This window comes from Ammospiza nelsoni, chromosome 4, assembly GCF_027579445.1.
Source record: "Ammospiza nelsoni isolate bAmmNel1 chromosome 4, bAmmNel1.pri, whole genome shotgun sequence".
Taxonomy (NCBI): domain Eukaryota; kingdom Metazoa; phylum Chordata; class Aves; order Passeriformes; family Passerellidae; genus Ammospiza; species Ammospiza nelsoni.
This window is the reverse complement of record NC_080636.1, coordinates 47,585,431-47,609,997: the sequence shown is the minus strand read 5'-3', so window position 1 is coordinate 47,609,997 and position 24,567 is coordinate 47,585,431. Positions and strand designations below refer to the sequence as shown.

Below are 24,567 nucleotides of genomic sequence, written 5' to 3'. Positions count from 1 at the left end.
GTTACCAGTTTTGGAAATAGTTCTTACTCTTGCCACATTAACAAAAGAAGGAACAAAGAGAAAACTACAGTGCTGCTGGCTGAACTAAGGCAAAGCAAAGCTGTTAAATCACAGCTTAGAAATACACACAGGGGCTCATATTTTAGTTCAACATTTTGGACTTAAGCTGACCTTTGCTTAAAAATACTGTGTGGCATAAATTCTGCACTTGATTTTTTTCTGTTGCACAAGTAGCCTTAAAGCCTCTCCATTTCCTGCCCACCAATGGAATTGGAACAAGACCCAGAGTTTTGGCTATCCTGGCTTTTCTATTTCAAACCTGGTAACTTGAAGTTGAAGTATTACTCTAAGAATAGAAATAATTTCTCCCTCTGTCTTATTTTGGTTGTTCTGGGACACATTCTGCCCTGTATTAATAAGAGTTTAAAAATAAGTGTAGTCAAACATAAAAATATTTTTGTGAGAAGAAAGTGCACGTTTCTTTTACAGAGAATGTGAATAATAGTGTCCTTTAGAAAACAAATAAGTTCAGAGGTGTAGAGGGGTAAATATTTTTCCTTGCGTTAATTCCCTATTTCAGTTTCCCAGCCAGGCCTGCTCCAGCATTAAAGCTTTAATCTCCATCTTTTACAGCAGAATATAAAAATATAAAGGTAGTATAGATAAAGGTAGTATAGAAAGTAATCTTACTCCCTAAAGAGTTGCAGCTGGGTTAATTACTAAAGATTAGGAGCAGGCCTGACTTTAACAGGCCACAGCTGTAGCCAATAATAAGAAGAGTGCTATAAAAGAGTGGGCTGGTTGGTTGCTGCGAGGGGAAGAAAGTCAGTGCTTAGAGGAGAAGACTGTGAGAAACGTTAAGAAAGTATAAAACTCTGCCAATATGGAACTCTTGCTATATATGACAACATCTAATGATAACTTTGAGCTAATTTTTTTTTTGTGTGACTTATCTGCATGGACCTTATTAAAGCCTTCAGGCACCCTGTGGATAAAATTTGGAAAACTTCCCAAGACTCCATCCTTTTGGCACAGCAGACCAGGGAAGAGTGCTGGAGTGCACCAGCAGGGAAGGAGGCAGAAGGGGGCCCTTCAATATGAAAACCAGGAATACTTAAACAATATTTTTCTTCCTATGCTTAGTATGATGGGAATGTAGCAGACCACAGTGAGGATAAGCCTCGTTGGGTAATGCTGGCTTTGGTTCTGGCTCATCTGCTGGGTGGAGGATGCCTGGAGCTGCTCTGAGCACAGCTCTGTCCAGCAGGGTGCTGGAGGCAGCTAGGGTCAGGGCTCCCCTGTGCTTTGAGGCACTGCTCAAGGATAATCCTGCCAGTGCCTTTCTGTGCCCAGGTTAGGAGTTCCTGCCAGCCCCCCGGGGGCATCCGTGCCCTTGTGTTTGCTGAGCCAGTTGAAAGTTGGCTCTGCAGGGAAAACCATGGGGAATGCTGGAGCAGACGCGAGCCAGGAGAGTGGCTCGCAGAGAGGAGCCATGAGCCCTCTGCTCAGCTGGGCTCAGTTTCACTTTGGCCCAAGCAAATCCACAGATGGGTCTCACTGTCAGACCAGCGAGAGCAGCACCATGGCTTAGGGGTTCTGTGTTTCTCACACAGTTTCTCACCCACAGGATTTATTTTACAGGTGCCAGGGGGTACAACAGCCAGGATCCAGGTGCCCAAGGATGGGTATCCCTCAGGGGACACGGCGTGGTGCAGCTTCTGGAAACCTCGGGGGCATTGAGGGACCGTGGAGTTCAGCACCGCTGTTGACAGTGTGCAAGGAATTAATGGAAGAAGGTACATGAACACCACACACAGAGTCACTGTTTTGGTTTTCCCTAGCATGCTACTGAAGGCTGGAGGATGCACGCCTGAGTGATTTTAAAGAATTCGGTATGTTTTATCATGTCTGCGCAATTCTGAAGAAATGTGCGTACTTATCCTATTTGGCTACACCTGGCAGTCAAGTCACGGCCACATGTGTTCAAAAAACCCTGAAAATTCACTTTTTATCTGGTTTCGGGGCCAGCTTTCTTCACCTGCTTCGGAGGGCACAATTAACGGGCGGGAAAACGAACAGCCCGTTACCGGGCGGCTCGGCCGACAAACGCCTCCGGTGCCTCGCAGTTAGGCGCTGCGCGGACACGGGCGAGCGGCAGGTGCCGCGGGCGCGCAGGCGCTCGCTCCGCCAGCCGCTGCCGGGCGGGCACCACCCCTTCTCCCGACATAACGGGCACCCAACCGCGCCGGGGGCAGGATCCATCGGCGACACTCCAATTCGGCAGCCGTGTGCCCGCCAACCCCATAAGGTACTGGCCACGCCCGCGGCCCCCGCGCACATCTGGCGGCTCCAGCTGTGCCCGCGCCTGCGCGCGCCGCGGATGGGCGGGCGCGGCTCCCCGCATACACACACGGGGCGGCACCGCCCCTCGCCATTGGCGGAGCGGCGCCTCGGTCCCGCCCCCGCGGGGGGCGGACGGCCCCGCCATTGGCCGCGCGGGCCGGCGGCGCCTCTCGGTTGGCTGCGGCGGCGCCGTGGGCGGGGCCGCGCCTTCACCGTGAGGTGCGGGAGGGCCCCGGCTGCCGCCGCCGCCGCCGGTTCCGGGTCCGCGGGGGAGAAGCCGCGGAGGGCGATGGCGTAAGTGCGGGGGGGTGCTGGGACCGGGCTGCGCTCCGCTCCCCACCGGGATGGGCCCGGCGCGCAGGGCTCGGCCCCGCCGCTCGCCCTGGGCCTGCCGGGAACACGCAGCCGCCCCCGCGCCGGGAGGAGCCGCGGTTCGGCGAGGGGCTCCGCCGGGCCGGGACGGGAGGAGGCCCGGGTGCCTGTCCTTCCGTCCCGCAGGGCCGTGTGGTGACCCCGGGGGCCGGTCCCGCCGAGGTGCCGGCCGCCCCGCGGGGGAGCGATGCCGGGAGAAGCCTCTCCGGTGTCGGGAATTCGGTGTTTCCCCTTTGGCGGGCGGTAACGCCGTGCAGAACGGCTGTAAGGCCGGGGGCGGGAGCTCACAGCCTCCGGTTGTGTCTGGCCTGCGAGGGAAGTTTCCCTGTGCTGGTCCCTGGGCGGTGGAAGGCGATGTCTGCCGGTGCCTCTGGTCCTGAGAGGGTTCAGCACACGCACGGTGGTTTAACACGACGTGCACCTGCTTTTTGGTGTGTCTGAAGCTGTAGTGGTGGTAATACGTAACGACGTTATGATAAGGTGCTTGCACTTTGCGTTATCAATAAAAAACCCGATACAGTTACCAATGTAACGTGTGCATAACAGATATAATACATAATATAACACTGATACCGGGGAGGTGTCTTTTGGGGGTAGTCATGTAGCAAATATCCCAATCACAAGCTCTTTCTGCTCTGGTTTCCCATCCTAAGATCCATCTCCACAGCAGCCTTCGCTCAACTTTGTGAAAACTTCCCAAGTTGACAGTTTGCTGCGATGTGTAACTTTCTCAGGTTTAATATGCAAAAGGCCACAGTTGTTGCCATGTGAGTTCTTCTGTTGTGTCACTTAATCCCGTGATTCTGCTTTTCTGGCTTGTTCTTTTTATTGCAGCCGTGCAGGGTTTCCCTCCCCTGCTTTTTATGTGCAGTGAGCAGCTAAACAGTGGGGCCAGAAATTTTGAAACTGAGAAAAAAACTGGAGGGGGAGGGAGTATTCCTCTTGTTTGTTAAAGTGTGTTAATAGGTTACTCAAACAGCCATTGATAAAACCAGTATTGATTGTCCACTTAGGCAGTTGGCTCTGAATGGACGATCGGGGATGTTTGTTTAGGGTCATGGCCAGAATTTGCACATTCTGGCAGTGATCATGAGTAGCTTTTGCTCCTCGTGGATCGTCTGGGCTCGTTGTCTGGAGGTATGGACACATTTAAGGGGATCTTAGCCTTGTTTGTGGCGTGCTGAAGTCACTCACCCTTTTGGGAATGCTGTTAGGGAGCTTTGGCATGTGAAATGTGCATCAGCTGCTGTTTGGCGATTGCTCTTTTGCACCATTTCATCCTGGGGGAAATAGGCAAGAGGTTAGTTAATGCTTTTGCTTAGCAGTGAGCAGAGTTCTCGCATGTTCCTGTGACGTGTAGTAGCTTCTCCTGTCGCTGCTTATCTCCGCACATAACTTATTCTAGCACTTGTTGCTGCACCCAAATCTTTGTGGGGACTCCAGGCTGGGGTGAAGATACAGGCAGTTCCCTTAAGGATGATGCTGCATGTAGCTACAAGACTGACACATAAATCACTCTATGTGTGATTTATGGCAATGACTTCCTCTTTCTCCAAATTGTGGTGATGTATCAAAAGAGAAATTTAGAGGAAGTATGCTTCTGGAAGAATTCATAGGTGTGGAGTAGATGGCTTAGTTTCATAGAGTATTTCAAAGGTACAGTGCTGTACTCAAATTGAAAAAGGGAGAAACAAGTTATTGCCTTGTTAAAACCAACCACCAAGGCCCCAAAGGCAATATTTTTATTTTTCCCCTCTAAGTTGAGGAGTGTGCATGAGGGAAATTCTTATTTATTTCTACTGCTGTAAGCCTGTAGCTTCTTCTGTTTGTGGGTTTTGGGGTTTCTTTTTTTTTTTTTTTTTTTTTTTGTTTTGTCTTTTTTTTTTTTCCTCTGCAGCATCAAAGCTTGGCAATGTAAGCAGGAAAAGAGCCAGCTCCCCTGAAGAAGTCTGGGAGGCAAGGTTAAGAAGTGTATTTTTAATTTTAAACAGTTAAATGAAAAATCATCCCAATTCAAGCAGGTATTCCTAGGCTAGCAGTGGCAGTACTGTGTGTTGGTTGCCATAGCAGGAGTTTGTCTTTGATCTCTTTCCTGGGAAAACTCATGTCATTTACTATTAAAAATAGAAAAATAAAAGCTACCACTTGTGCTGTGAAACTCAACTTCATTGGGCAGGCTATTGTGGAATGATTTTTATCTTACCGTTCCTTTGAGTATGCTTTATTTTGATTTAATGAATTTTGAAGTAGACCTGTTATTTGCTGAGCTACTGTAGTGCAAATTGTGTTTGGCTAAGGCTGTCCACACACCGGCTCGACCAGGTGTGGCTCTGCTGGGCTCTGCTTTCAGCGCAGCTGCTTCTGCTGGGGCTGTAGCAGGATTTCATTAGCATAATTAAAGCTCTAGTTTATTTTGTTTACAGTTCACCGCTAGTGGGACTTCAGGCATGGGCAGGCAGGGAGGGAAATAGACCTGATTGTTTGCTGTTTTCTTAAAGAAAGCTCAGAGCTCATTTCAATTGGGTACCAGATATGAGAGCAATGCAATTTGCCCTGTGGCAGAACTGCTCTGTGGGTGCTGTCCCTTCACTTAGTTTTTTGTCTGTTTTGTGGGTGTTTTTGTTTTTTTTTGAGAGCAACTCTCCTTCTCTTCCTTCCTCTTTCCTTTGCTTGCTGACTGAAGAGCAGCTGAGTTTCCTAAGCTGTGCTGGGATCGGTTTGAAGTGTTTGACCTAGCTGGAGAGTTTTGGGATGGGTGCCAAGGTTGGCAGCTTTTTGTTTTGTGAGAAGTGTTTAATGTGCCTCTGGGTGCTGACAGTGTGAGAATATCCTGAGAGGAGAACTGTGTCCGTGTTTGTGAGCCTCCTTTATGATATCATGTACTTATCTAAACCTCTCATTTCACAGCAGATGTGCTGGAGACCCTTTGAAAGGCAGTGATGGAGTGGGTAATGCCAAAAATACCTTTTCTTTCCTTTAGAGAGCTGCCTTAGGTATGGCTTCTTGTTTGAGATGAGGCATCCAGACATGTCATCTACATGCATTTATTGACACCAAGGGGATTTAATGTGTCACTTTGGGTGTAATTGGCACTCCACTGATTAGTAATTGCTGTGGAAGTTGGGAGTATCCTTGGAATGGCAGCTAACCTCTAATAACACCAATTAACATGTATTTGATAAGCACTTGATTTTGTGTGGATCTGAAGGATATGTCTGGCAAATTTAAACTCCTGCTTTATTCCCCCTGAGAATTCCAGCAGTAATAACAGAATTGGTATGTCCTTTATTTCCCTACCCACTTCATGACCATATAAAAGTATTTCTTCTCAATATAAAATGGCAGTTTTTTCCCCACTTTTAGACACCCCTTTTATTCAGCTGTCTCTCTCTGACATGCCAAGAAAATGACTTTACAAAGGATGTGGTAAAGAGACATTTCTTGTTCTTTCTCCTCTTGTTGCCCAGCTCAAGACCTGCATCACCCTAATGTTCCCAGGCACTGAGTAAAACATTTGTTGCCTTTTTGCTCAGCTGTAGGTGCCGGACAGACCTTTTCCAGGTGGGTGCAGCTGTTCCTGCCAAGTGGCTGCACTCTGGTCACTGAATTTCTGGTTTCTCTTCTGCCAGCCCTTGCATATATGCGTGCCTTCTGTAAATATTTCATGACTTAGCTCAAGCAGAGGTTTGTTCTTGGTGTTGAGTTAATTTGCCAGGCTGAGGTTAAAATGAGTTTACTTATCTGATGTGATTGGGATGAGTTTATAAAGATTAGGAGCAGCTGCTTTTGAGTATTTGGCATTTTAGGGATGGAATATTTGCAGTGAAAATTGGTTTGGACTTGTAACACAGGGAGCAGGCTGAAAATGAAGTGCATCCCCTCAGGATTATAACTTCCCTTGCCTCTTCTTAGTGCTGTGGAGAATGGATTATGTGTGACACAAGTAATTAAAATTCACTTTTTAAAGTCTGTTAAGTATATATTTTTGCTATAAAGACAGCCTGGCTGACCATGAGGTGCAGCTTCACAGTAAAATCAAGCCCTCATATCTTTAAGGCAGTCCAGTGCCTGCCTTGAGCCTGCTGAGTGCTCCAAACGTGCACAACCTGAAAAGCAGTCCTCTGGTATTTCAGTTTGGGCATCATAAATGAGGGATTTGGCCTTTATCTCTCCTTGCTTCAGATACTCATTTGGAGAGAGACAACTACATGATGCCCCAAAGGACTGCTGTGAAGATAAAATATGAGTATCAGTGTTCTGTCACCTCAGTGCCACAGAATGTTTCTTTTCTTCTGTCCTCTTCCCAGGAGAGAGCTAATACATTTTGTAGTTATTAACGTGGTGTGTGGTAAATGAGAGGCACAAGTGACATAATGAATAGTGAAAATGTGTTTAAACAATAAGGCAAGGGGGAAGGCAAATAAATCCAAACACTTATCATGGTCTTAGACTATATTTCAGCATGCTGACTGAGCTGTTCATCGCAGAACAGCACAGACCTTGAGAAAAGATGCTAAATAAATGCAGAGAAACAAATGTGAACTTCTGGGTTTCTGTTCCTCTTTGTTACATTTTCTTTTGTGTATTTGCATGGTTGGCAAGAGTCAGCTTCACGCCCTCAGGTCTTGTCATTCCAAGGGCAGTTCCTTGTGGGATTGGCTTCAGAGAGTTCAGTGGGCAGCATGACAGACCATTCCAGCCTCAGCAGCCTATGGATCACCGTTTCTGGGGAGTGCAGCAGTTTGCTCTGGTGGCAGAGCTGAGTTTGCACACAGGAGTAAATGTGAGTGCAGCAGGGTGTGGGCAGTGAGAGCCTGCAGGACTCCCAGCTGTGGTTACAGTGTATGGCCCAGGGTTTAAACCAATGGTTACAGTGTATAGGGGCTGGGAGGTGCAAAGGAATGCTGGTTACTCTAAGTAGCAAATACCTGTTGTGAAAAGATGGCATTTCTTCCTCTAAGTTATCCTGAGAGGAAAATTGTGTCTGTTCTAAGTTACCATAAGTTATCCTGATGGTGCAGATCCTGCCCCTTCATCCCCTGGACCTTATAAATGCACAGGGACGTTATGAGCACTGTGCACTCCTTAAGTCTGCGCTTTTTACTATAGTAATTAATAATACTAAATGGATTAAACACCTGATTGCTCTGAGAGGTGTGTTGAGAGCTCACATCCAGTGTAGGTGTTGCTACTGGCTGGCTTGGGGTGCTTACACTTTTATTGCCAGCATCCTCCCTCCAGGAACTTGATCAAGGGCAGAGACTGCCCTAATGAAAGAAAAAAGCCCAAATCAGAGGGCTGGGGTGTTAAAGGATCCTCTTTGAAGCTCAAATATGTTGTATTGACACATGCAGAGTGATGGGGGATTCCTGAGTTTATTTGCATGCAGGTAGGAAATGCATCCCAGAAAAAAATTGAAAGTATGTTTTTCCGGTTTATGGTTATGGATAGTGATGACAAAAAAAAAAAAAAGAGATGAACACTGTCTTTATTTAAGTAGCTAAGTATCAAGATTCAATAGTTTCAGTCTCCAGGTTGTCTTGCCACTGTCCTGTTTAATGATTTTTAGTCGTGTTTCAGTATAATGTCATTTTGGGTGATAATTTCTTGCTTCCCTGATGAGATTAAATATTGGTGGTTGAGGCAATAGGTAGACAGTCCTTACCTACTGACACCATTTCCATGGTGATCTGGGTCACAACAGAATGACACTGTTGTCCTTAGGTGGGAAAGGGAGAGGTCGAGTCCTTGGGTCCTTTTATGCTGCAAGTGTTGATTTGGCTTTTTCTCTTTACCCTGTGATTCAGGGGTTAAAGGCTCTGGAGGCTGCCTGCAGAGGCATCATCTGCTCCATCTACAAACTGACATGTGGCTTTTTTATCAGAGTACTGTGGATGTCTTAAAGTAAATCACAGTGCCGTTATGTGATTTCATTTGCTGTTCTGAGGCCCCTTCTGAAACAATGGCTCCTTTCTTAGTCTGTGTGCATTTGTGTGATGTTTATTTCTCTTATTCCCCCTCCTTGCAGGGCAGTAAGTTGGTAGCTTTATCACCCCTGCTGGAAACTGGTGTTGGTTCATTGTGTTTCTTTGTTGTTTCTTTTTTTTATTGTTTGCTGCTTTCATGCTATTTCCTCCCCATTCTGTGTCTTCTTGCAGAAGGGGTAATGAACAAATGATTAACCCTTATTCTTGGGACTGTACTGCTATTGTTGTTCTAAACACAGGCTGTTGGTTCAGGTACAGCAGGAGAAACAAGTGCATTAAAGGCAGTTTCCCCCCCAACTTCTTCCAGTTAAAATAATAAGAGTAGTTTGAGTATTAAAGGGTAAAAACAGATGAATTGCTACATTTGCTGCTAACATTTGCAAATACTAATTATTCAAAGCTGTTAGGCTGAAAAATTAAGGACTCGTCAATATTAGTTTTATGTCCTACAGCCCTTGATGGAGAAACCCACTGAGACTTCATAACAAAAGGAAGTAAGGTCTACTTATATTTTTTGAGGGTGAATACTGTCAGGAGGACAGGAGCTGGAAGGTGTTAGAAAATAAAAAAAAAAAGAAGCAGAATCAATGCTTCCTTTTCTATAAGAAGATGTGACATATAACATCCAAAGGAGAAGACTGCAAATGAAACCAATGCCACAAAAATACTGCTGTGTAATTACAGATGTTGCTGAGCTGAGCAACTCCCTGCTAATCACATTTAATTAATATAAACCCAGTTGCAAGGTGATTTTTGGGTGATTTGAAGAAATGTGTAAGATCCAAATGACTGGTTTTCTGTTCTCTATGACAGATCAACCAGACAGTCAGTTTTAACAGAATGATACAAACCCATCCTTGAAGAGAATTATGGACACAGCAGATCAGGAGGTTTTGGGAATTTTCTGTAGCTCCTGGAAGTGTCTCCTTTGGCCTTTCTTTCTGCAAGGGCAGGGGTTTAGTCTCATGTTACAGTTTTGCATGTTAGTGAGCTTAATACAGCCTCATTTATACTTGTATGTTCAGTTGCCTTTTGACTTACTGCTGTGCCACAGCAGTTTTAGACATTTATTTGCTTTTGTATGCTGTACAGGGCATCCAGGGTACTAAATTTGGAGGGCATATTTTGGTGTTTGGTTGGTATGTAGTTTGTTTGGGGCAGTCTTGTGCCAGGAAACTGTTCCAGCAGAGATGAGTGAAAGTGTGTCTGGAGCTCTGGAGTAGAAGAGGAGGTACCTGAGAATCATGAAGTTGTTATTGAAGGAAGAAAACAATTACATATGTATTTGTGTGAAGCACTCTGCTGGGGATCATTTAAGATGGTACATATTCCATTTATTCCAAACTGTACTGTTCTTGTTATTAATTTTGGTTTTGCAACGTTTTTCTTGTTCTTTCAGTTCTATAGGTGCTGGTGCAAAAACAGTGTAGCAATGGATCAAAGAAAAAATGACAGTTTTGTCCCAAGTATCACACAGCTGGAAGATTTCCTGACAGAACATGACTCCAACGTGGTGTGGCTGTTAGTAGGTAAGGTTAACTCTTCTGTCTTGGTTAAATTTATTCTGTGGTACCATAACAAAGGATTAGAATCATAGCTACAATAACTTCCAATATGTGCCTACCTGCCACTTCATCTGGTGTAATTTGGAAAGTGATTTAAGGACTGTTGTGTTTAATGACACAGCTTCCTGACTAAGTTGTGGGCCACAATGAGCCTTGAAGCCAAGCTGTCATTCAGTCAGTTATGAGCTAGGTTTGTAAACATGCCTGATTTAGGTATGCTGATTTAGTTTTTCTTTAGCACTAGTGCTATTGCTTATATTGGTGTAGGCATTTTTATTCATCTATAAACAAGTGGCTCAAGGACAGCCAAGTAAATATGAAGTTGTACTCAGGTGCATGTAAGAATACTGAAAGTGTGCAATGAATTCAGACTTTTCCAAAGGTAGGTAATTAGATAATGCCTGCTTTCCAGCCTTGGCTCTTGGACTTGGAGTGAGGGGCAACACAGGATCAACAACTTGATTTTTTCACTTTGACTTCTGACAAGTTCAAGTCTATTGGCTATTGACATACTGGAATTATTTTTCCATAGGCCATATGAAATAGAAAGGACATAGGTAAATTATTTGAGGGTGCTTACTGTTTATGTTTAACTTCTGAATGCTGGAGTGGAAAGTTTGTATTCAACATAGAGTTCTCAGTGTAGTCAAGATGGAAATAGGGGAAGTCACTGGTAGTAGCTCATGGTAAAATGTGGAACAGATGCAAATAGATGTGAAAATTTTGTCTTCAAAAGCTTTGCATTGCTTCCTGTTATGAGGCTGGGATAGAAACACATTGGAATGATGTTCATTAAGGCAATTTCAACCAGCCTTCCCTCCTTTGCTTTTATCTGCTGACCTATGGCATCCTGCTATAAGGGAGCATAAAAAGATATCAGTGTTTGCCTCTCCTGAGTGCTGAAACAGCTAACTACTGCTCTCAGTAAAAGGTGATGAATTCCAGAAATGAACATGCTCCTCAAAGAGCCATTGCTCACTTCTGGAATCATTTCTAAAAATCACATGCAGTAATACTTCTGAAATGCAATTTCCAAAACTTGGTTTTAGTGCAGAGGCTTTAAAAATCAAGAATATAATAATGAAATTAATGAAGTTTATGGAATTTGCTGAAGGGAAAGGCTACAGTTTGTGGCAGAGGTGAGTCTAGTGCTGAAGGCAATGGATCAGAACTGGAAAGAGCACTGGTTTCGCAATTTTTCTCAGTGTGTTTCACCTTGAGAGGGCACCTTCTTGACTGCAGCCATCCAGCAGTGCCAAGTTGAACTTTAATCCCAAATTAAACTCTGTGGACCCTCAGAGTGTGAGTCATCCCACCTCTCTCCCTCCCCAGAGAGCACCAGCAGGGAGGAGCTTACTCACCTGAACGTGAGGGAGGTGAGCACTGTCCTTGGAGTGTGCCTGCCCTCAGTGCCAGCTGCAATTTCTTTCCTGGGTTGTGGATTCCACCCTCCCTGCTCTTTGCTGTGGGATCACCCGCACAGACTTGGTTTGCTTGAGTTTTGGTCACACTGGATCCATTTAGAAAAAAATAAAGCAAGAGTGGAAGAACAGATAGATTTTGTAAATATTTTTTTCAGTAATTATCTGAGCTCTCTTCAAAGTTAAGGTTCCTATGTGTTTCTACACTTTATATTTTTCATTTAAAAAATTCCATTTTTAGCATAAATAAAAAAATTCTGTTACAAAGTTCAGGTGTTTTCCCTACTCTGCTTTGGGTGAAACAGAATGGTAATTATCAGTAAGGTGAATTAGGACTAGTCCATTCCTTGGCAGTGCCATTCCTTTTGGGTTTGTCCTTCTGGAAGCTTAGAGAACCCTTGTAATTAGAAATAGGTTACTAGCTCTTAATCAACTCAAGTAAAAATGACTTTGGGGACTAGCAGACCTAATTTTTTTTTTTAAAAACCTTGTTTCTCATTGGATTGCTATTTCCTTTTTTTCCCTATCAAATTCCATGCTTGAACTGTTGAGGTATTTCTGCTAACCCAAGGGCTGGTGCATTTCTCTCAGGAGGCAGTGTTGTAGGAAATGGTTTGGTATATGATAATGTTTCCTGTGATAATATATCAAAGACTAGAAATTTAAGTTACAGCTCACAGTTTGGAGAAGAGTAGGTGTCCTGGTTTAGGACAAATTAGGGGAAATCTCCAAAAGGGAGCCCCCCAAAACAAAACAAACCTCCAACCACCCCTCCCCCAACACCGGGTTCGGGAAGGAATTTCTCGGAGGAGCAAAGTGGAAAACAAAACCTATTTATTTACAAGTAACAAAAGAACACTCCCCAACACAAGAAAAGAAAAGAAAACAGAAAAAAACAGACTGTGTGTTGAGAGGGCGCGGCGCTTCTCTGCAAGCTTCGGGTGTCCTGGACGTCTACAGGTCAGGTCCGGAGCCGGTCCAGTATCTTCAGGGGAGGGTAAGAAAGAGGGAGCAAGAGAAAAGGAAAAAAAAACAGCACAAAAAGCAGAAAGCAAGCAAGCAAAGCGGCTAGCCAAGCCAAGCAGCAAAAGCCAAAAGCAAAAAGGCCTGGTCAAACACTCCCCCCTCTCTTCCCCGCCCCGCCGCAGCAGGACGGCCGGGGGGGGGGGGGGGAAGAGAGAAAAGGCACAGCTGCCAGACACAACACACGATATTGGGATAAAGGCTGTCAACCCACGACACTCCACCCCTTATCCCATATCGTGAATATACAATAAAAACTTTCATTTCACTTACTCACACCTTTGACACTTACGCATTCCTCTCATCTTACTTGCTCAGACCTTTGACACTTACAGTTTCCTTCTGTCTCACATTCAACAAACAATGACATTCATATATGAGTCTCATCCCACAATCAGGTCTCCCTGAGGTACACACCGTGTTGTTCCATCTTTCTGCATTATCCACCATGTATAACCTGGTCCTTGAGCAAAGACAATCCCACGGATGGGTTTGTCTGTACTCGAGGCAGGGTTGATCCATACTGTCTTTCCCAACAAACCTCTGACGTGGGCCACTGGGGCTTTATCCCCATCTACTATATTAAGGAGCTCACACTGAGCAGGACCCGCTCGGTTGGTGGAACCTCGAGTGTTAACTAACCAGGTAGCCTTTGCCAAATGCTGCTCCCAGTTTTTAAAAGACCCCCCACCCAATGCTTTTAAGGTGGTTTTTAACAATCCATTATACCTTTCCACTTTCCCTGCAGCTGGTGCATGATAGGGGATATGGTATATCCACTCAATGCCATGTTCCCTAGCCCAAGTATTAATAAGATTGTTTTTAAAATGAGTTCCATTATCCGACTCAATTCTCTCGGGAGTACCATGCCTCCAAAGGACCTGCTTTTCAAGGCCCAAGATAGTGTTACGGGCTGTGGCATGAGACACAGGGTAGGTTTCCAACCATCCCGTGGTGGCTTCTACCATGGTTAGTACATAGCGCTTGCCCTGGCGGGTTTGAGGCAGTGTGATGTAATCAATCTGCCAGGCCTCCCCGTATTTGTACTTAGACCACCGCCCCCCATACCAGAGGGGCTTCACCCGCTTGGCCTGCTTAATGGCAGCGCACGTCTCACAGTCACGAATAACCTGAGAGATACTGTCCATGGTTAGATCCACCCCTCGGTCTCGTGCCCACTTATAGGTGGCATCTCTACCCTGGTGGCCTGAGGCATCATGGGCCCACCGTGCTAAGAATAACTCTCCCTTATGCTCCCAGTCGAGATCTATCTTCAACTCCCCTATCTTTGCAGCCTGATGTACTTGCTGGTTGTTTTGCTGCTCTTCATTAGCTCTGCTTCTGGGGACATGGGCATCTACATGGCGAATCTTCACAGGTAACTTCTCTACCCGAGTAGCGATATCTTTCCACTCTTCCGCAGCCCAAATTGGTTTTCCTCTTCGCTGCCAGTTCGCCTCTTTCCATCTCTTCAGCCATCCCCATAGAGCATTGGCTGCCATCCAGGAATCGGTATACAAATAGAGCCTTGGCCACCTCTCTCTCTCTGCAATACCTAGGGCCAGTTGAATAGCTTTGATTTCAGCAAATTGACTGGATTCACCCTCTCCTTCAGTAGCCTCTGCAACCCGTCGAGTGGGACTCCACACAGCTGCTTTCCACCTCCGTTTCATCCCTATGACACGACAAGAACCATCGGTGAATAGAGCATAACGTGTTTCTTCTGCTGGCAACTGATTGTATGGCGGAGCTTCCTCAACCCGGGTCACTGGCTCTTGTTCCTCATCTGCGACACTAAAGCTTTCACCTTCAGGCCAATTTGTAATTATCTCCAGGATCCCAGGGCGATTTAACTTCCCAATTCGAGCGCGCTGCGTAATGAGGGCAATCCACTTACTCCAAGTAGCATTGGTGGCATGGTGGGTAGAGGGAACCTTTCCTTTGAACATCCATCCCAACACCGGTAGTCGGGGTGCCAAAAAGAGTTGTGCCTCTGTACCAATCACCTCCGAGGCGGCTTGGACTCCTTCATAGGCGGCCAAGATTTCCTTTTCTGTTGGAGTATAGTTATCTTCAGACCCCCTGTAGCTCCGACTCCAAAATCCCAATGGTCGGCCTCGGGTCTCGCCAGGTACCTTCTGCCAAAGGCTCCAGGACAGACCATGGCTCCCGGCTGCAGAGTAGAGCACGTTCTTCACATCTGGTCCCGTCCTGACTGGACCAAGGGCTACAGCATGAGCGATCTCCTGCTTGATTTGGACAAAAGCTTGCTGCTGCTCAGGGCCCCAATGGAAGTCGTTCTTCTTGCGGGTAACCAGATAAAGGGGTCTCACAATCTGACTATACTCAGGGATGTGCATCCTCCAGAAACCTATAGCGCCTAAGGAAAGCTTGTGTTTCCTTTTTATCAGTTGGTGGGGACATGGCAGTGATTTTATTAATAACATCCACAGGAATCTGACGCCGTCCGTCTTGCCACTTCACCCCCAAGAACTGAATTTCTCGGGCAGGTCCCTTGACTTTGCTCTTCTTAATGGCAAATCCAGCTTCCAAGAGAATATGAATTATCTTCTCTCCTTTCTCGAACACTTCTATTGCCGTGCTCCCCCAAACAATGATATCATCAATATATTGCAGATGTTCTGGAGCCTCACCCTCTTCTAGTGCAGCCTGGATCAGTCCATGACAGATGGTAGGACTGTGTTTCCACCCCTGGGGCAGTCGGTTCCAGGTATACTGCACTCCCCTCCATGTAAAAGCAAACTGAGGCCTGCATTCTGCTGCCAGAGGGATGGAGAAAAACGCGTTAGCAATATCGATGGTCGCATACCACTTTGCTGCCTTAGACTCCAGCTCGTACTGCAGTTCCAGTATGTCCGGTACAGCCGCACTCAGTGGTGGAGTCACTTCATTCAAGGCACGATAGTCCACAGTCAGTCTCCATTCTCCGTCAGATTTTCGCACAGGCCAGATAGGGCTGTTAAAGGGTGAGTGGGTTTTACTGACCACCCCTTGGCTCTCCAGCTCTCGGATCATTTTGTGGATGGGGATCACGGCATCTCGATTCGTCCGGTACTGCCTGCGGTGCACTGTTGAAGTGGCAATTGGCACTCGCTGCTCCTCTACCTTCAAGAGTCCTACTGCAGATGGGTTCTCTGATAGTCCAGACAAGGTGTTCAATTGTTTAATACCCTCTATCTCCACTGCAGCTATTCCAAAAGCCCACCTGAATCCCTTAGGATCTTTGTAATAGCCATTCCGGAGGAAGTCTATGCCCAAAATACACGGAGCCTCTGGACCAGTCACAATCGGGTGTTCCTGCCATTCCTTCCCAGTCAAGCTCACCTCAGCTTCCAACAAAGTCAACTGTTGTGATCCTCCCGTCACTCCAGCAATGGAAACAGGTTCTGTCCCCACATGTTCTGATGGCATTAAGGTACACTGTGATCCAGTGTCAACCAACGCTTCATAGTCTTGTGGCTCTGATGTGCCAGGCCATCTGATCCACACCTTCCAAAAAACCCGGTTCTCCCGTGCCTCTTCCTGGCTGGAGGCAGGGCCCCTCTAAGCCAGATTGTCCTTCTTTCCTTGGGCATATGCCTTAGAAGTTCCTTCAAGGGGATCGGACATGTCATCGTCATCATTATACTTAACATCTCGGCTACGAGCGACCGGAGCTGCTATCCTTTTGGTGATACTTTCTCTTTTCTTCAAATCACGCACCCGTTGTGCCAAAGCAGCGGTGGGTTTTCCATCCCATCTCCTCATGTCTTCTCCAGACTCACGCAGAAAAGCCCATAACTCAGTCCGTGGGGTGTACCTTCTCTCCCCATCAAAGAAGCGCCAGCGTTGGACACCAGGACCTCTAATTTGTACAGCTGAGATTTGAATAAGGTCCTCCTTAATCTCTTCCCAGAGTTTCTTATGATTCTCCTCAATTTTATCCTCTAGTTTCTGCAGTCGGGTTTCCACTGCTGCAATTCTGGCATGAGTTGGGCCATGCACAGCATCTGCATACGCTCGAAGCTTCTTTGCCATATCGAGCACAGTCTCATATGTATCATCCCGCTTCATTATTGCTAGGGCAGAAGCGTATTCAGGTGGCCCAAGTCGCACGAGTTTCCTCCACATTACAGGTGTGCATGGTACCAGGTCCGGATTTCTAGTTGTTGTGTCATCTGAGAAAATGAGCTCTGCCACCGCCATCTCTCTCAGGCGTTGGATCCCCTGTTCTATGGTCTTCCACCGTGTCTGCTGCATATAGAGATCATCCGTACACAGGTATCGTTCTGCTACGCTTCTTAGGACCCGTTCCCAGAGGCTGTGAGGGTTAGCCCCCCTCATCATACCTTGATCGATGACAGGATCATGTGACAGGGATCCCAAATGCCTCGCTTCAGTACCATCCAAAATCGTAACCTCCCCTGCAGCATCCCAAAGGCGGACTAACCAACTAATTATAGATTCATCAGGTTGTCGTCTGTAATCCTTTCTTAGGCCTCTGAGGTCCTTCAGAGAAAAGGAGTCAATATTAGCTCCAGATTCTGTGCCCCTTGATGTGGCCTCTGATTTTGGTGAGGGTCCTTCTCCTGCATCATCATCCTCATCATCCTCCACCTTTCGATCGGTCTTGCCTTTACACTTTCCACCTCTTGTATTAGCTGCAACAGCCATGGTTTGGGGCCTACTGTCTGATGTAGCTGCTAGCCTGGAGCCTGGGATGTTAGCTGCAGCCTGGGTCACTGGGGTAGTAACTAACTTATCTCCCTGTTCCCTTTCTGCTATCTGCTGCTCCACAGTATCTAGCAGAGTACGGTAAACAAATGCCAAGGCCCAGCTCACTGCAGTAATCCTTTCTTCCTTAGTGTTACCATGGCACTTCTCCCTCAAATACTTTGCCACCTCGACTGGATTCTGAATTTGATCAGATGGAAAGTCCCAGTCCATAGGATCAGAAAATTCCTTTAAAGTCTGGCCCATGTCCTCCCATTTCCCACTCCAGTCAAGATTTTTCCTGCTTTGTTTTACTCCTAAGTCAGGAGTGTCTCTAACCCCTCTAGAAATCTCAGTCTTCATTTTATACACACTCCAGACAGTATAGAAAAGGCTTAATAAATTAAATGCCAGAAAGATGGATTCTTTCAAACTCAGGGGAAATTCAGTATTTTCTAATAGAGATGTCAACAATTTGGAGGACAAGAAGGAAGACAAAGGCTGAAAAGCCCCTTCCCCTTCTTCTCCCCAAACAAACTGAGTAAACAACCATAATAACAGTCCATACATTCCTGAAATAAAGTCCAGCATTTTTATCCGACACATCATCATACATAAGACCAGCACAATGACTATTCTGGTTAGTGCCCCCCGCTTACAAAAGCTACTTATTAGGGCCAACATCAGAGCTATTTTTGGGTAAGGAAATAACCCTAGGGACCACAAAAGTATTAAAACTTCAAAAACCCCTAGGGACCAGAACGACCGGCAAGCTTCCACTCCAAATGACATTATGAATCACCAATATGCCCACAAAATAGCCAAAACCAAAATATTATTATTATAGGTTTTTTTTCCACTGTTTTTTGGCCTCCCTTTTTCCCGGCCAATGCACCAAAAAGTATATTGTCCTGGTTTAGGACAAATTAGGGGAAATCTCCAAAAGGGAGCCCCCCAAAACAAAACAAACCTCCAACCACCCCTCCCCCAACACCGGGTTCGGGAAGGAATTTCTCGGCGGAGCAAAGTGGAAAACAAAACCTATTTATTTACAAGTAACAAAAGAACACTCCCCAACACAAGAAAAGAAAAGAAAACAGAAAAAAACAGACTGTGTGTTGAGAGGGCGCGGCGCTTCTCTGCAAGCTTCGGGTGTCCTGGACGTCTACAGGTCAGGTCCGGAGCCGGTCCAGTATCTTCAGGGGAGGGTAAGAAAGAGGGAGCAAGAGAAAAGGAAAAAAAAACAGCACAAAAAGCAGAAAGCAAGCAAGCAAAGCGGCTAGCCAAGCCAAGCAGCAAAAGCCAAAAGCAAAAAGGCCTGGTCAAACACTCCCCCCTCTCTTCCCCGCCCCGCCGCAGCAGGACGGCCGGGGGGGGGGGGGGGAAGAGAGAAAAGGCACAGCTGCCAGACACAACACACGATATTGGGATAAAGGCTGTCAACCCACGACAGTAGGGAAGGTATGTAGCATGACTTTGGTGTTGAGGTTTTTTAGGGTGTTCTGAAATACATGTCCATGTGGGACAATGCATATTACAATTCAATCTATAAAATCTGACTTCTTAGAATGGTAAGTGGTATATGAAATAATTGATGCCATCTGCAGTTCCTCTGGAAGGACAGTTTTTGATATATTGGGGAATGGAAGAGCAGTGAAGAATCTATATTTTTCTGGACTTCTTCTCCCTCCATCTCCTCACACCCATCTCACACCATCTCTCTGAAAACATCCAATAAACTGCCCCATCAGTTTGAATTTTTTTGGAGAGCAGGAAGAACACTGCTAAGCCTCATAGTCCTAATAGGTAAGGTTTTTATCTGGGTCAGTGTACTTTAAAAAATGCTTTAATTCATTGTAATCTTTCAACAGCAACAATATTGTCCTGTGGATGGATTATCTACCTAACTTACTATAATTCCCGGAACATTGGACTCATTCTGACCTTGGTTCTTAACAGATTATATAAACATGGCTACATCCATATTGGTAAGTTATGATTCATGTCATGCCACTCTTTGTCTGCTCCAGTTTGCTAAAATCTTGAAGTAAACTCAAGTTTTCCTTCAAGTGTTCCTTCATTAGTGATTTGAAAACATTCAGTGGATTCAAAGCAGAGACTCAAGCATTAAGTCCCTGTTCTGGCACTGCCCTTGCTTTCTAAATAAGCTGTCAGAACAACTAATCACAGGTAGATCCATACTGGGACTATATGTAGAATTGATACTGGCTAGAACATTTTGCATCAAAATCCATTAACTTTTTATTAAAATATTTTAAACTTTTTTTCAGTAAAACAGGTCAGTACAAATCACTTGGGCACTCACCCACTTACAAAAATATCTGGTACTGAGTCACAGAGGGCTGTAGCCCACAACCTCACTGATCACACTTTTAATTTTCTTTCACTTGCTCCTCTGCCTTCCTCTGTCTGCTTCACAGAATAGCAATGACTTCAGTTCTGGACTTTTTCTGCAACTATACCTCATGAATGTAGTGAGAACTTCAAACCAAAAAATCCCACTCACACTTGGCCTGCCACAGACACCCTTGCAATTCAGTTGTTGATATCCTCAAGAACCTAAGAACTGAATTCCACATGACATTCAAATCCAGCTTTTTGGAAGAGCAAAATAGATGAAATATTTACTGGCTGCTGCACTTGATCTGTAGGCTTTTAATAAAAATTACTCTGTGAAATTGCCATTAAGTAAGGACAGCTGACATGGCTGGCCATATGTGGTATTCTTTATGAGCCTCATCAGCAAGTAGAACATAATGTTAATTCCCACCATTTACTGCTTGGTTTCAGTCGTTTAATGTTTATTTTGGTGGTGGTTTTTTTTGTTTTGTTTTTTTTTAAATTATGGTGTACTTTCTGTGAGTGAGGTGAAAAGCCTTAGCAAAAATCTGGGCTGTTGCATTACCTGCTGGTCTTTTCATACTTATTAATCCTTCTTGCTGCAAACATAATTTGTTGTAATAATTGGACCAAACTCCTTACAGCCATTTAAAATTTTTAAAAACAGTCCATCAGGAATCTTTGTTCCTCTGATTATGGTCTTGCACACAATGTCCTGAAACTCCAAATGTTCAAAACAGCTTTTCTAATTCTTTAGAGACTTGCATGGCACCTGGATGTTTCTGAGTGACTCATGTACCTCAGGGGCTTGGTTGTTTTGTTGGGTGCTGCCAAAACCAGCATCCCTTAGTTGTGTGCTTTGTCTCCTGTGTTCTGAATCTCTGACTTGCCTTCAGAAAAGGAACTCAAGATATCCAGTTAACCCATTTCAGGTCATGGAATGCTGTATTCTCTCTGTTCACAAAATCAACAGCTTTAGGGTAATAACCTTTTTTTTTTTCTATGATTAGGTTCCTTTTCATTTTCTGTGCTGTCTGGAAAAGTCATGGTGCGTGAAATTTATTTCATCACAGAGGACATGTCCATCAGGTACAGATTTCCAAAGGAATCCTCCTTCTAAATAAGTGTTTTAAATACAGGTCTAAATAGCACAAATGCAAGTGTAGCTTTCCAAATGAGCAGTGTATTTGTAAGTGTTGGACTGTTTCTTTTGGTGCTAGTATTTAACACCCCTACAGACTTGGGAGCTCATTTGCTGCCTTAGCCTTATCGTTTGGAAGTGAGTGCTGGATAAGATGGTTGTTGTCCTACCATCTTAGATTTGTCAAATAAACCACTTTGGAGCGTGAAGTTGCTCTCTTAACTTCTGTTTTATTCCAATTTGTTTGGTTTAGAATTCAAGATGGATTTATCATTTTTCGCTGGTGGAAGATGTACAACCCTAAGCAGAAGCAGCATGGTAGGTTTCCCAAAAAGCTTTCAAAGTTTAAATTTACAGTTAGCCTACAGAAACACACTTCCTTTGCACAATCATAGGCATGCAATTGCTTTGTTAATATGTACCTGAAGTACTGTGATGCTCAGAAGGTATGGATTTGTTCACTGTTGCAGAGTAGATGCAATAAATACAGGATTCGTTATCGAGGACATGAACCCTTCCTGACACAAACCATTAATCTTAATAGTGGCCTTCATTAGCTGCAGTCCAAGCATAATTGTCTCTGTATTGGAGTTGATAACTATGATGAATAGAGATGTCTCATGTTCTGCAAGTGATTTTAGTTTGAGTTTCAGTGAGTGTTGTGCTTTCAGTATTTTAGCTAAAGTGTTATGGTAGGGGATGTCCTTTAGTATTTGACAAGCCTGTGTCTAGATGACATCTGTGGCTACAGAAGGGAGGCAGTATAAAAAAATTCATTTTTCTTCCTTATCTCTGACTGAAGATGGATGATTAACACAGATGCAAGAGATTAATTCTATCTGCAGAAAACAGAGAGAAAGCATAAGTAGCCTAGGGCTGTGTGCTTAATCATTTATATGATTAGAATCTTGTTGGATGAGACTCAGGTCCTGCTTCTCTTGACTTTTTGGAGCCATCTCAGCCCCATGTGCTTATTCAAGGAGGTCTGGAAATGTCAGCTATCTACAGCTGAGTACACTAATTGGGAGGGTCATTGAACTTTACAGGGTTTTTTTCCTCACCTCGCCTTTGGAAGTGGCTTCTGCTGGTGTGAAGCCTCTCAGAGTTGTCAGCAGGCTCATGGAGCTGTTGCTGTGTCAGTAGAGCTCAGCAGTGGCAGCAGTGCTGCATGCAGAATCAGTCAGGTGGATGTGAGACTCCACTCTGGGCAGTGATAGGAGCTTGGAAGAGCTGCTCATTTCTATTTACTGAGGCACTGCTCACCCTCTGAGGTAGTAGGGCACAGTTCAAATTCACTGTACAGTAAAAAAGTCATTGAACAAGTGGACCCTAGTCTTAGAGTTAATTAGATTTTGCCAAGCCTGTTACTGTCCAATGGGTTTTCATAGTATTGTCTTCATCTGCTAGTTAAAACCTATTTCTCTGGTGGCTCAGAGAATGAAAAATGAGTTGAATTTAATGCAGTGGAGATGGTTGCCTGTCCTCTATGGTGGCATTTTTGCTTGGCTTTAATGTTTGCTGCTGGCATTTAAGGCCAGGTGATTAGTGGACAAATAATCCAAATAACCACAGAAGTGAGAGGTGTCCAGGTCTGATAAAAAAAGTGACATGACTAAAATGCTCTTGAGGTTTTGTGTATACTTGGGAAATAGAAGTTTAGGAACAAAAGCTGGAGGATTGTGTTGTGGATAGGGCACACCCCAATGACTTGGCTCAGGTGCTGCAGCCCATTAGCAATTTTCACATTGTGAAACAGTCTGGTAGTTACTTGTACATAGCCTACATAAATGCTGCTTTGAATAATTTAATGTCATAACATTCAGATTTGCTTTGTCTCTTTTTCCTTATCCCTTTTTGCTTCTTTTCCAAAAGTGTTTTAGCAAACCAAATTGATGTGTGGAGGTCAAACCTTATTTTGTTGTTAAGAAAAAGAGATACATGTCTCTGTAAATCCCCTTTAAATAAATGAATTAGTACATATGATTTCATTTAGTAAATCAAGTCTAATGCTTGCATCCAGGAATTGAAAAATTACATTTGTCTTCTTGATGCTGCTCAGATCTCCTGGGTGAGCAATTGTGTGTCCCGATCTTTGTCCATCTCATTCTTTGCCTGACTTATTGATACAAGTTAAGGTTGGCAACAAATGGATGTGATGGTGCTTTTCTGAAAACAGGAAGGAACTGAAGCTGGCTCATTAACTTTTCTGTCTCCTCTTCAAGAAACCTGTGATGTCAATGGGCTCTGGAAACTTACTTTCTATGTATATATATTTTTATAATTATATGGGAATTTCTGGTACTTGAGGTGTGATGGGGGAAAAGTTGGGACAGTGTTGCAGAGATGTGTGATTTTGAGGGACAGATGAGTTTTTTATCAAATTGGGTGCATTTAATCAAGTAGATGTCTCTAAATGTTGGCTCTTGGGCATCTGCATTCCTTCTTTTGACCCCGACCACAAACGTTTGCTCCGAGTTTTAGTTTCTTGTGTTTTGGGAAATGCTGCCTTCAGTTTGTGCCCCCTGAGTTACAGCTGGGGGACTGCTGTAATAACCATTGATTCTTCAGCTGCCTGAAGTCTGTTTGACTTAGCAAGACCAGATGAGGTTTTTAGAGCAGCTCAGGTCTCTTGAGTCAATGTGTAATGGGCACTCTTTCAACTGGGTAATTAGGGGGAAGTGGTGCAAGCTTTTCCCTCACATTAACTGCATAATTAGGTCACACTTTCTGAGGCAAAAGTATGTCAAAGTATGTCACAATCAGCTCTCTATATGTTCAGCAGATGTTAAAACAGGTTTTAAGGATCAGAGAGCCAAGCTGATATAACAGTTGAAATCTTAAAATTGTGAGAATGTTGACTGATGGTGCAAAATGAGTATGATCTGGTTAGTTCTTCATCTTAATAATTTCTCTGTGAAAGAAAGCTTTTTCCCACTTCAGGCATGGTGTACCAGGGAGCTTGGCTAGAAAACCATTTGTGTTTTGAGATTGAGTTGCTCTCAGTGATATCTGTGCTAAAAAGCAGAAATTTTTGCCGAGGCTTCTGTTCTATGCATCAAGAGAGAGGTTTGTTTGTTTTTATACATGAGACTGAAAAACTTCATTTACCATTTTGTGCAGTTTTTGTCTGGATTTATTTTTGGACTGTGACCTAGGGGTGAAATGCCTTTCAGATTTAATATTTTGTATGCAGCTGTCTTATTTGCCAAGTTTTACTGATTTGCTTAGAAAGCTGTAATTATTTTGTGGAATTTTTTACTGCTTTTTAATATGTACTTCAGCAGCTGTTCAGTACTGTGTGGATTGGTTTTGCAAAATGTGCATTTTTGGGAAACTGTAAATATTCCAAGGGAATGTTGAGATAGAATTAGAAGCTGTTTTCCTACTCTTGGGTTAGATCCAAAGGCAGAAACTCGACTGTATATTATGGTGAATGACTTTGAATTTCACGTGTACAACCGCTCTGAGCTTTATGGACAACTTCAAGAGCTGTTTGGCTTGGATCCCACAATAATTCCAGCAAAGAAAGATGATGAGAGAGCACAAGTGAATGGGAGGCAGAGAACACACGCCAATCTTGAAAGGTAAATAATTATTAATTTTGCTGTTTTGTTGATGCTTTGTTCTGCAAAGTGCTGAAC

The 24,567-nt window shown here is 44.5% G+C and overlaps 1 protein-coding gene across 1 annotated transcript in view; it reads left to right on the top strand.

The window, feature by feature from the left end:
- Window positions 1-2,574: 2,574 nt before the first annotated feature.
- The window catches only part of BLTP1 (bridge-like lipid transfer protein family member 1), a 93,571-nt gene continuing 71,578 nt past the window's right edge, over window positions 2,575-24,567 (top strand). Inside the window, exons 1-6 of the mRNA XM_059470222.1 lie at window positions 2,575-2,637; window positions 10,102-10,231; window positions 19,296-19,412; window positions 20,796-20,874; window positions 21,180-21,244; window positions 24,324-24,510. Of these exons, the coding sequence (XP_059326205.1) occupies window positions 10,135-10,231; window positions 19,296-19,412; window positions 20,796-20,874; window positions 21,180-21,244; window positions 24,324-24,510 (545 nt within the window). The 5' untranslated portion in view covers window positions 2,575-2,637; window positions 10,102-10,134. The remainder of the gene's footprint in view (window positions 2,638-10,101; window positions 10,232-19,295; window positions 19,413-20,795; window positions 20,875-21,179; window positions 21,245-24,323; window positions 24,511-24,567) is intronic.